This window comes from Rissa tridactyla, chromosome 3 (genome assembly GCF_028500815.1).
Source record: "Rissa tridactyla isolate bRisTri1 chromosome 3, bRisTri1.patW.cur.20221130, whole genome shotgun sequence".
Classification (NCBI taxonomy): domain Eukaryota; kingdom Metazoa; phylum Chordata; class Aves; order Charadriiformes; family Laridae; genus Rissa; species Rissa tridactyla.
Genome location: NC_071468.1, coordinates 47,381,014 through 47,393,771, shown reverse-complemented (window position 1 = coordinate 47,393,771; position 12,758 = coordinate 47,381,014). Strand labels below are relative to the sequence as shown.

The window sequence follows — 12,758 nt, the reverse complement described above, 5'->3', positions numbered from 1 at the left end:
GGAAAATTATAGGAAAAAGGTTATGATATGGTATTTAACTGTGGTATGTTTGTAACTTACCCTGGATATTAGATTATGCATCAAGTTCTGTTCAAAAAATTTCTTACCTCCTTTTTTGATTTCTCTACTTGATAGAGTGGGGAACATATTATTTTCAGTAGAAACTCAGACAACAGAAGAGAGAACGCAGCTGTATCATGCAGAAATAGATGCGCTATATAAGGATCTAACCGCTAAAGGAAAAATTCTAATTCTGTCTGCAGAGCTGGGGGTAAGGCTGTTCTAATGGAAACGATGAATTCCTTGATAAAATTTTATTATGTTTTCATACCTTATGCTTAACAGTCAATTTTCTAATAATTTTTGACTGAGATCTTAAATAATAAAATAAGCTGCTTGTTTAAGCCTGTTTATGACAAATACCGTAATAGGTTGCCATAATTCCATCTGTTACTTTAAAATTTGCTATGCTTTGCTGCAGTAATAAGAGTCCAGACAAGCTCTCAATATCACAGTGTATTCCTTCCCCCCTCCCCCACCTTATTTTCTTTATTTTTCTCATGGGTCTGTGTTCACTGTTTCATCTTCCTGATGAGCACTGCCTAGGAATTTGGTTCATGGTGGCTACACGTAAGATGAGAAGTAACAGGAATTCATGAGAAGCACTAGAATTGTGTTGATTCGTATCGCAATGAGAATCTGACTACATCTGAGCTTGTGCTTTCCATTTTTCATCCTTTAACATTGTGTAGATGAAATGTTTCAGCTAAATTTTAAAGGTACAACCAAATAATTTGCTTAAACATCTGTTAATCAAACTTCAACTTTTCAGCTTGACGTTTTTCACATTTGAAATGGTTCTTTAAAAAAAATCATCATAGTACTGTAAGACCTTCCAATATGTGTTCCTTTATGTGGTATTACCCAGCTATTAAATTATCTTTAATTCATTATTTTTTTCCCCCTTGCTTAGGAAGTAGATGCTGTTTGCAACTTGATCCTATCATTAGTTTATTACTTCTATAATTTAATGCCGCTTTCAAGAGGATCTAGGTTAGTGGTTTTATCATATCTGTTATCTTTGATATACACTGTAAAATGTCCATGTGCTGCAGTATCTTAATATATTTTGGAATATAAAAAAAAAACTCTAGGTTGAGCTGTGTGGCCTGCACAGTCTCTCATTTTGTGCTGCCATGGTGATGGGTACTGACTTAGTACTGTTTTAAAAGCTAGTTTGTAATTGCTGGTGGTAACTATTCATAGCTGCATGTATATTTAAAATGATGAGTAGTCTGTATTTATAGACTTCATCTCACAGATTGAGAAGTGTCATTTTTAAATTGTAATGCTTGGGTTCCTAGTCCATATTATGTTACACCACTGTAATTTCACTCAAAAAGCGTTACGGAAATGTGTATTTAAGACAAAATATACCTTCAGATAAATTATTTTAACAAAACATACCAAAATATTTTTTTATTAATTTACTCAACTGTTAGGGTCACCAAATGAAAACCTAGAATAAAGGCCCATACGTCACAGGTCTCTTCAACTGAAATTCTAGTTTAATTCAAGCCTAGCTACATCTAAGACTATTACGAATCTCTGTTCCACAAAGCACTTAAGATCTTTAAGCTTATTATTAAACACAGTTCACTAGAAAATAAAATTTGAAAAACCTGCAGCTTTCATTGTTATAATCAGACTTTGCCTTTATCTTACAGAATATAAAAATTAACAGAAATTCTATCTGTTTCACAAAAAAAGTTGTTGTGTTTTTTTATTTTAAAAAAAGTAGCTGAACAGCTTTACAGTGCCTCTAGCTCTGTTGCCATAGAGTTCATAAACTCTTCTGGGCTACAGCAAAGCTTCTTGAACAGGGGGTTGCTTTGTTTTCAGCTCTATGGAGTCTTAAGAGCTCTTAAGTCTGAAATTAAGATTCTGACTACTGTTGTGCTCTTCGGTAGTTAAACTCCATAAGATCATAACTTCATTTCAGTGCTGTTAGAAAGTAACAGTGATTTCATTTTTTAAGGGTTTCGTGTTTGTTTTTACTTCTAAAATAAAGTAACCAGGACAGTAATTTTTACTAGTCTTCTATGAAACAGTACTATATTCTGTTTGTTTTGTAGTCCAAAATAGCATTATGGAAGGACTTCTACTATACGTTGTTTGTTGTTTTTTATTTTATTTTCTTTTTTTTTTAGTGTGATAGCTTATTCAGTGATCATGGGAGCACTAATGGCAAGTGGAAAAGAAGTATCAGGAAAAATCCCTAAAGGAAAGGCAAGTATCAAAATACACTGGTTCAGCCTTAATGGAGGAAGTAATACTTGTAAATGTGAGGAAGGAGCTGTAAGAATGAACCTAAGTTGCACACTTGTATACTGGAGATGGGTTAGCTGCATACTGTGGTGTCTTGCAGCCTGAGAGAGTTTTGAAAATTTCATTGCTGTTCTGACACAGGTGAGATTTGGAGATAGTATGTGCAGTAATTCTGGTTGGTCAAATTGCAGCACCCTGTGTTCCACAGTAATTGCATATTTGTAACTGAAGCATTTCTAGTGTGCTGGGCTGCTCTTTCCAGCTTTCTTTGAGAAGGGTTCTGAGAATACTCAGCAGAATTAGTGACTTTTCTGTCACACGGCAGAAACTTTCTGTCTTTGCTCTCAACGTATTCCAGAGCATTTAAGGCTTGGTAAGTAGAAATGTATTTGTAACTTTTCTTGATTTCTCCTTCCCCTCTGTATTCTGCTTAATTTAAAATAACTCTTAGTTTTAAAGTAACTATGTTTGATTAGTGTACCACTTTGCTCAGTAAAGGGTTTCCCTTTCTTTATTCAATTATTGGTCTGTTAGCTGTGTTACCTTTTTGGCATGAAAGGAGTGAGAACATTTCTGTTTCTTCAATGTATTGTCAAAAGAATCAGTGAAATCCTAGTGAGAATCAGAGTTGTTGAAGAAAATATCCTGTGTGGGTAACTGAAGAAAGAGCGACTTTCCCGTTTGTCCTAGAAAGCCCTGAAAACAATGAAGTTTGTCCTTTCAGTACGATGAACTCCCAGTAGCTTTTAAGAGCAAACTGCACTTGCTTAGTAGCAAGAAAGCTTCCTTTTCAGTATGCCATGAAGTTGGTATCCCCACCGTTCTGTGGGAGTTCAAGCTAAAGTAAAAGACTTACGTGGGTTTTCTTATGCATCTTCTTAGGACTTAATAGGGTAGTGCATTTTGCTGACTGATTTTTATGCAGGCAGCCAGAGTTTCAGGATTACTAAAAAGCAGGATTTGTGACTTACAGGAAGCTTTGGGGACATTTTTACATTTGAGGGTTTTTTCCTGAAACAGAGTGCCTGACTTGGAACAAAACCATTTTTTAGAAAAGTTTTCACCAGCTGGAAGAAATTGTTTTCCCCCGTTGAATGAAGCTGGGATTTTATTATATTTTTTTTTTTTGCTAGATTCCTTGGAAGGGTATTTCTGGTCCCAAGCTTATGACAGCATGCATTAGACTGCTCTGTAGACAAAAATGTCTAGTAGTCAAGAGTCCTGTTATTGCCTGGCAGGTCAGTCAGTAGCCACGGCCAGTGTAGCTTCCAGTATTGGTTGTGGTGGGTTGTGCAAACCCACAGAGAGTTTTAATGCCTGACATGCATGCTGACTTCCAAACTGGTGATGAGGGACAAAGTAGTCTGGGTATGGACTAGTTAGTAAATTTACCCCTGTCTTACCAAGAATATAGGTAGCGTGCTTTCAGAACCCTTTCTTGAATTCAGCCAGAGTTCACTGAACCACAAGCGTGTCAACTTAAATGTTTTAGTACTAGTGAACATTGACTGAACGTTGTTTTGATGAAAACTTATTTTCAGCTGTAGATAGGAAGTTGCACGGAGCTCTTGGCTATATGTAGTCAACCTTGTCTGAAAACCCACTGTGGAAAGAAGTAATACAGAATGCCTGGAAAGTCCAATCTAAATCTGCCAATCGTGATACAATATTTTGCAGAATACAGTATGTAGTAATGTGAAATATCAGCGTTTTATTTGGATATTGTAATAAAGGGCTGAAGACAGTCAATATTTTCTGGCACTGACTCATTAGTATAAACATCTTGTTAAGAGATAAAAAAAACCCCACCTAGATTTTGTCACAAAGGAAGGATACGTTTTTCAAGATGAATTTGTATGTTAAGAATATTTGAGGATTACCTTCCTGAAATTATAGAATTTAAAACTTCTCTAATTTCTTAAGATCTCTTTAATTTTGTTGCGTTTTCAGCTGGTTGATTTTGAAGCAATGACAGCACCAGGGTCTGAAGCTTTTAGCAAAATAGCAAGGAGTTGGATGAATCTAAAAAGGTAAATATTTTTGTTCAGATGGCGGGTGGGAAATCAAATATGTAAAAGACTTTTTATATGTACAATTTAAACGTATACTAAAAAATGTTACTTAGAAATGACAAGTTAAGTAAAGGATTCAGTGTATTTTTTAACACTGTTTAGGAATTGATAGGACAAACTGTGTGTAAATTTAAATTTTATTTCTAGTCTAACAGAGTAGTTAGTAGTCTAGACATTGTTATGTGAGTGTTATCCTCTGAGAAAATTATTTGGGTTAATATTGTCTTCATTTTGTCCAGTGGTCAAATTTGCTATTTTATTATTATTTCTTTATCATTAGTAAATCTGGCGATTGAGTGAACAAAGCAGGGGAAAATTTAAACTTGTAGGTTTTTCCATTCTTGTGGATCTCTTCAAACTATATATCAAAAGTGCTATTTTAATTTGTAGGAGTAGTATTTTCAAAGTAGGTGGAAGTTTTGAATACACAGAATTACATTACTTAGTATAACTGCATGACTTCTGTATAATGCTTTAAAATTTTTATTTTCTTATGAATTAATTTTTTTGAATACTGAACGCATTAATTCCTTGACAATATTATGAATCTAGTGCGTTTGATTTGTCCCTTGGTGGTTATTCCCCATGCAAAATCTAAAAGTCGGGCCAGAAACAAAGCCAGTTTTGTCCTTCGAGTCAGGGTCAGGACACTTAAAGGGTGCTGAGAGAACTGGCTGATGTCCTTACAAGGCCATCTATAATCTCTGAAAGGGTGTGTGCATCAGGGGACGTTCCTGGTGAGTGCAGGAAAGGAAGCTTTGCGTCTGTCTTCAAGAAGGCCAGAAGGACAAACCAGGGAAACTATAGGCTGGTCAGCCTCACCTTAGTCCCTGGGAAAGTCATGAACTGAGTCCTCTAGGAAAGCATTTCAGGGTATATGAAGGAGAAGGTGACTGCGGACCGTCAACGTGGTTTTACCAAACATTGTGCGACCCAATATGATTGCTTTCTGTGATAAAATGAGTGGATTTGGGGATGAGGAGAGAGAATTGTTGTTGTTTATTTTTACTTCAGCAAGGACTCCCGCAATACTCTCATACCAAGATAGCACATTATGGTCTGGACAAATGGACAGCTGGATGGGTAAAAAGCTGTTTGGATAATCAGATTTAGGGGGTACTCAGCACTTTAGACCACATCTAGAATACTGCCTCCAGTGTGGGAGCAGCTGCCATAAAGGCTATGATAAATTGGAGCAAATTCAGTGGAGAGCCACTAAGGTCGTCAGGGGGCCAGAGCATGTGCTTAGCAGTAGTGAATTGGGCTTGTTCAGCCTGGAGAAGAGAGGGCTCTGACCTAACAGCAGCTTTGCAGTACCTGGGAGTGTTGAGAAAATGGAGCTGGCAGTGCTTGGTGGGAGGACAAAAGGCAATGTTCATGAGTTGAAAGGAGGTTCAGACTGAGCATAATCTTTTCACTCTGAAGGGTAGTCAAGCAGCAGGGTGGGCTGCCCAGGGAGGCCGTGCAGTCTCCATCCCTGGCGATTTTCAAGACCTGACAGGATAAAGCCCTGACACCTTGGTCTGACTTTGCAGCTGACTGTGCCTTGAGCAGGATGTTAGGTCACAGACCTCCTGAGGTCTGGTCCAACCTGAGATATTCCGAGAGCCTGAGGAACTCTGCAGCTGCTGTTAGTGCCTAATATCTCACACTGATAAGGGTTGTTTAACTTAATCATTATCAGTGGTTCTCAGCCTGGTGTATTTTACTAGACTATAAAGTCCCTTCCTAAATGAAGGAGGCTTTTAAGAAGACTCAAGGACATCTTTGTCAGACTCCAGCTGAAGGTCTACGTGTAAATGCAGTCAAATTCAGCATTTATTATGGAGTGTCATTTTTAAACTACAGTGTAGCAAGTTGTGTTTTTTATTAAAAGTAGTCGGCACAAATATTGTGACTTGGTTGTCTTGGAAATATAAAATATTTATGGTTCCCACAATTTTTTACTGTAAATCTCCCAATTCATATACTCATCTTCTTTCTTAATCCTCTGTTCCTGTCTCTTTTTCAGACATATCTTTACCAAAGGGGAAATTCTCTTTTTGGGAGCAAATTCAACTTAAGTCAATTCCACCTTACCTATGTGTTTCTGACACTCTCAGTTGTACTCTTGGAATTTGTGGGAATCCATAGCAAACTAGATCAGGGAACTGATTTGTGTTAAAAATAACCTTCCCAAACCCAAAATTTATTTTTAGCCAAGACCATTTTGTAGCATAGTCCCACCAATAGTATTGCTGGCTCAAATTAGATGTATAATGGGCGAGGAACGAGGCAGAGTGAAGAAAATGTTAAAGTTGGCTTTGCTTGATGCTGAGAAAAATTTCTGTAGAACCACGGCCTAAAGGACTTGAAGTAATAATATGAAGGTAATTAACCTGAGTGGCTAATTTGTCTGTGGTAGAGGAATAATAGTGGGTAAGTAAGGCTTGAAAACCTAAAGTAATAACATCTTGCTTTAACTTCTGCCACTTATGAAGGCTCTTTTATGTAGTCATTATTTTCATTCTGTATAGCTGTATAGTGAGTGAGAAATCATGAGAAGGAAGAGCTGGTTGTGGGCAACAGATTCTTAGCATCAGGTCCCAAATTTGTTGGAGAAGGGGAGGAAAAGAAGTATAAGCTAATATGTTAACTTCCAGGTAAATCATAATACTCAGCAAAAGATAATTTTTTTTTTCTTCTCTTTCAGTATTTCACCTTCCTACAAGAGCCTACCATCAGTATCAGAGACTTTTCCAACCCTGAGAACGATGATTGAAGTACTAAATACAGACTCATCTCATTGTCTAAAAAAAACTATAGTTGTTGTATAATTTATGCAAATAAAAGGCCAAGAGGTACTGCTTCGTAAATTATTTTGAAGGGGAAATTACGGTCAAAATGGTTTGGTTTTGTTTGTTCTTTTTAATCAAGTAAACTTACTTGACTAGTTATCATCAGACTAAAAGGTATCTTTCTGTGACCAATAATATTAAAAAGGAAAAAAATAAGTAGGACAGCTAATTTTTTGTATTGAGACATACTCTAACAGGAAATACAGTTTTTCAGGGGCCAAACCAAAGAACAATAAGAAACTTCCATCACAGTTATGATCTGAACGTACTGCAGGTGAAAAATTATATATTTATTTAAAAAAGTAATCTGCATTGGAAGTACCACTGTTTTACTTCCGATTTGGTTTTGTTTTGTTTTTTTCTTCTAAAGCCTCCATATTCTGCATGGAAAACTTCATGAGCTGTACATGTGTAAGTAATTGGTAAATACACAGACATGAGATGTAATGCAATCCAGTGAAGGAACAGATGTCAGCTTAAAAGAATGGATTTCAGGAAAACATCATTTGGAAACAAAAACAAACAAGTGACATATTTGGAGTTAGGCTCCTGGTGAGTAAATGTCAGAGACGCAGCAACTGTACATCAGTCTCCCTTTCCAAGTACCCATTGGTGGTGGCGGTGGCTGGCAAAAGATATCAGCGGGTTAACAGTATATTGGGAGAGCTACCTAGGGCTCCTTGAGTTGTTTTTGTTGGAAGGGCCTGGCAGCATTCCTGTAGGGCGGGGCTAATGCAGTTCAAACAGCATGGGCACTACCGTGAACCAATTTCTGATTACACTAGTGATGGTATTATTTCTGGTGAGTCACAATTGAATTGTACTCATTTAACTTGAGCTCTGTGACTTTAGAGCTCTTTACCAGGTTAAGTGATTTCAGAAACAGCAAGCAATGGTGGGGCGTCTGGCTTCCTCAGTGGCTTTGATCAACTTTTTTTTCCTGTCTGAATGTTCAGCATTTCAGAAAGCGTACAGAACTTTTCTGGTTTAGATATAGCTTTCAACTTGTTTAATATTGATGGTTTAAACTGTGATTCTGTTGCTGTCATCTTTTATATGAATACTCTGTCCTTTACTTTTCTTGCTTCCAATTTTCCAGAGGTTAGGGCTTTGTTGGGCAGTTGCAAATATCTGTCCTAACTGTGTAATACGATATATGCAAAAAAAGACATTTACCAATGGAAATGGGAAAACATCCTGCATACCACAAGCGTGCTGATAGCAGTGGTGTGGTTGCTTTGGCTACAGCATGACAGCACAGGGCAATCTCAGTCCCCTCTTTAACGAAGAAAGAAATGCAGCAAGGCGTCAGGATGTTGATATAGGTGACCTGCTTTAGTAGTGGAACTGAAAACAGAGTGGATTTATTGAATGGAGGGTCTCTTCTTGATTATTCCACATAAGTATTTATCGGATTCCAAGTGGACTCTGTATGTGTGTTTACGTTTGGTGGGGGGAGGGGCGGGGCGGGTGAAGCGCCACAAGGTAAGTTAGAAGCTGCTGCGAATACTGACATCCATTATAAGAAAAGCCCTGTTGATTTCTTGAGTTAAAGTTAGATTTCATTATTTGTTACCTTGATCACTGGCAGAATAGAACAGCTACATGCGTAGCTAGAGACATGTATGAAGGATTTTCGCGGAGATAGAAAATGAGTCCTGGAAAGCGGATGCGTACTGTGTCTATGTTAGCAAGCAGTGCATCCCACCCAGTATGTTAGCTCGCTTCCCACACTACGTGCATTTCAAAGGTTTTACTTTTGTCTGCTTGTCTAGTGTATGAACTGTCTGCTCATTGCATTTGGAGTGCATGTTAGCAATGCATCTTCCAGTTTGGACATCTTTGGATGAAACAAAATGTATTCTGAAACCTTGCTGCACTGTGAACCAAAATGTGGTAAGTGGAGAGAGGAAATGAGGAGACGCACTTCAAAAGTGTGTTCCCTATTCAAATTAAAGCAGGGGTGCATACATACTTGTGGGAACATTTTCGTGAACTCTTATATTCTAAGACTGTATGTTGAAAATCCAAGGGTAGGGAAAGAACATGCTTTCCTTCCACTTAACGCCTTTTACCATCTATTGCTGAAACAAATACTGCTGTCTGTGTAGTAACTCTTCCTCCCTAAGAACAAGTGCTGTTACAGTATTAACTTGTTGCCATGATAACTTATGGTACTGTTACCAGACTTGTAAGCACAGCAGAAGTAATCTCATTTGAAGGCAGGGGAAGGAATAGGAAGCAGATTTTTTGTTAGATGTTTTTAATCCTGATTCTGGTATGTCTGAGAGTAGGTTTAGAATCTATTTCAAAATTTTCGGACTGTACTAGAGCAACAATGGTTAGATTTGATTTAAAAAATAGTGACCTGACTCCCAGCCAAGGGAAGAATGATTTAATGTGCTATGCTTTGAACTGTAGAAATCAACATCTGTTTTGCAAATATCGGAAAGCAAATGGTGTGTCCAGGTCTGAGCCCACTTTTCCTAAAGCCTATTTTTCACTTCTGCTTGTTTGCAGGGGAAATTAAGTAAGTTCAGGTACATCTGTCTGATCAGGGGATGCATAACAGATGAGTGCCCAAAACACAAGGAAATCTAGAAAACTGTTTGGAATCTAAACAACCTGTTTGGAATCCAATTGTTAGCCATTAGTGAGCACTAATGGCATTGTAGTGTTGCTAAGCATTTGGAAGGATAGGTAAAACTCATCAGAAAAAAAAAATAGAAGCAGAATTTCATATGCAGACCTAAGGTTCATTAACGAAACCATAATAAAGGTAAATTTGACCACCTGTCTGGGTGGTACTAATGAATATGCATTTTTAAACCTTCTTGATCAGAATTTTTAGGGACAAAAGTAGGTATTTTGTTCCAAGTAAGGATAAAGGAGGCTTGTGAGTTTTCATTGGAAGAATTGGATTGTTGTCCAATTGTGACAAAGGTATTTTCCCACCATTCTTTTGCTTGAGCACCTTCCCCTTTCCCACTAGAAATAAGCCCTTTTTTCTTCTATGATGTCTTCTATTTAAAGGTCTACAAGTTTAAGAAAGCTGTATTAGATTTCACTATGGAGGAAAGGAATTGTTATTTTCTGCCTACCTAATGGAGAAACAGGTACAGTAGTGAGGAAGAGATGCCTAACTTTATGCTTTGATTGTATTCTAATAGTATGATCTTTCCTTTAGGCCTGTTAAGTTTTCTTATACCTTGTATTATTCATTAAGAAAGGGGAAATCTACATTGGCACTGACCAGACAGTTCTTGGAACCATAAAAATAAGAGATTTCTTGGTTTAGAGATTAGACCAGAGGGAATGGAGAGAAGGGGTGTTGGGGAAGAAGAAAATTCCCCAGACAAACAAACCATGTACAGCTGTCCAGGTTTCCTTCTCCTCATTTCTCTTACTCCTGTAACTGACTTCGTATCCATGCCCTTGCCGACTGACAAAAAGATGATACTAATGGGAGATCGAGGGAGGGTAGGTGTAACCTCTATGAGAGCGTGTGTGTGTATACGTGTTTCAAAGGCTTGTTTCTCTGGGTGTGATGCAGATGACTAAGAAAGAAAGCGAGCTCAAGTTAAATGCTCTCAAACAAGTTTAACAAACAAAACAGGATTATCTAACTGGCCTGGTATGTGATGACTTGGAGAACTGTAATTACCTCCTAAGAACCAGATACGTGGAGAAATCTAATTATGATTTTCCATCTTCTTCTGTGTCATCTTAGACAGCTGGTCTAGCGATACCATTTGAACTCTTAAATGGGAACACTAATGTATTGCAGCCGCAACCGGTTATCTATTAAGAATAATATTAGAGAAAGCAGAATGAGGGGAAAAAAATAGGCTAAGCAATGAAACCCCCTCAATATTTGTGTGACTTTGTAATATATCTTGAAGATAACAAAAATTCCCATGCACCTAACTAGGACAAATGGCAAAATGGATTTAGTCTCAGATAAATCTTCTGACATTGACATCTGTATTTTGTAAGCTTGCTTTGTTTTTGTGGAAAGAAACTATGCTTCCCGCCCCTCCCCAGGAGAAGTCTGGGAGTTTGTCAAAGCCAAAGTTAGGCTTTGACAGAGGTAAAGAGGGCAGTTGTACAGGGAATGAGGAGCTATCTGAGAGGGAGAAACGAGGTGGTGTACTGCCCGGCAAGCTAAGGTTAGTGGTGTAGTTTGCCAATGACATTTACAGGTTATGGAAGGTTTGAGTGTGTTAATAAAATGAGGCACAGAATAGCAAGTAGGGAGAACTCAACATCTGAAAGTACCTGAAATTATTTTATTGAATACAGTTTCATCCCAAGTATTTTGTAATTTCTAAATACTGAGTTCCAAGTTTGGGTAATACAAGTTGCAACTAGTAAAATTTGCTACAATCAGGTGGCTTTGGAGAAGGCATATAGAACCCTCGCATGTGTCAGGAAAGATATTCTTAGTCAGGATTTTTTTAAAGATGTTACACAGCACTGATGGGCTGTCCTCTGCAATAGTGGTGTGTTGGGGAGTTCTGGCGGATGACTCCAGCCACCTGTGGTCAATAAAGATGACTTCAGACAGCACCAAGTGTGGGGAAGGGCCAATAGAATGAGCAGGGCGCTGGAGCGAAGGTTGATTTAACATCTGTAAGTAACTCCCTGTAAGTACGTTAGTCAGAAATGGACACGCAAAGAGTTGAGGCTAAATAGAACCCAACTCTTGACACAAGCTGATCATCGCACTGGTAACTTGATTTCAGAAAGTTGTAACAGTTTGGCAATGAAACACTTTTTTTTTTTTTTTTTCTAAAGATGGTGGTGTGCTGCAATTATTGTTCAACTACTTTCTAGCCCCCCATTCTCCTAATTCACTGAACATTTGGAAGAAAACATTCTTCCTCTTGCAATACACCCAAGATAAAAAAAACCAAAACCTATTTATTTCAGACTCTAGGAAATCTTTTTTACTGATACAACTATTGCCTACTGCGTGGACTTCTTACACTTGGGCTGCAACTTTTTTATTTTACCGAAATAACACTGAGGCTTTGCTGCTGAACCTGTTGAGTTGGAGGGAACAGCCCATCCCAGGCATGAGGGCTCTTCTGACAGGAGCTGCTGGACCTGCTGTCGTGTCAAGCAACAAGTAAGACTTATTTGGGAGTTGGGAAAGGCAGGTTCTTGTCTCTGGCGCTGCTCTTCCAGCTGAGCCAAGCCTTTTCCTGGTGCTTCTGGCCCCAGCAGCCTGGGAATACCCCTGCTTTGCTGTTCCCCTGGAACAGGCGGGGAAGGGCTGCGGGGGAGACGAGGGGCACCGAGGGCCGTGGGGCCTGGGCGGGCACGGCCGCGGCCGCAGCCTGGGGCCGGCTCCGAGCTGCTCAGCCCCGGCGCCGCCGACGGCAAAGATACCGGAGCAGGCTGGGGGTAGGCGGCCTCCCTCTCCGGCCAGCTGAGAGGCAGAGGGGAGGAGAAAGGGCCGCCTCCCCGCTCCCGGGAGCGCCGGGCGCCGCGGGGGAGGCCGGCAGGGGCTGCTTGG

General features: G+C 39.0%; 1 protein-coding gene across 6 annotated transcripts in view; it reads left to right on the top strand.

Moving 5' to 3' along the window:
* Window positions 1–12,758, top strand: part of TTC13 (tetratricopeptide repeat domain 13) — a 55,055-nt gene that overhangs the window by 34,101 nt on the left and 8,196 nt on the right. For 3 of the 6 annotated variants that reach the window (XR_008465367.1, XR_008465366.1, XR_008465365.1), the window contains 8 exons: window positions 136–271; window positions 974–1,053; window positions 2,211–2,289; window positions 4,279–4,358; window positions 7,093–7,240; window positions 7,608–7,789; window positions 9,013–9,133; window positions 12,170–12,368. Coding sequence is in view for 2 of the 6 variants with exons in the window: in XM_054194996.1 (XP_054050971.1) it covers window positions 136–271; window positions 974–1,053; window positions 2,211–2,289; window positions 4,279–4,358; window positions 7,093–7,216 (499 nt within the window). In the remaining 4 variants the exon portion in view is untranslated. Of the gene's footprint in view, window positions 1–135; window positions 272–973; window positions 1,054–2,210; window positions 2,290–4,278; window positions 4,359–7,092; window positions 7,244–7,607; window positions 7,931–9,012; window positions 9,134–12,169; window positions 12,369–12,758 lie in introns of those variants that run through there. The other 3 variants (XM_054194996.1, XM_054194997.1, XR_008465368.1) reach the window with 3 other exon arrangements.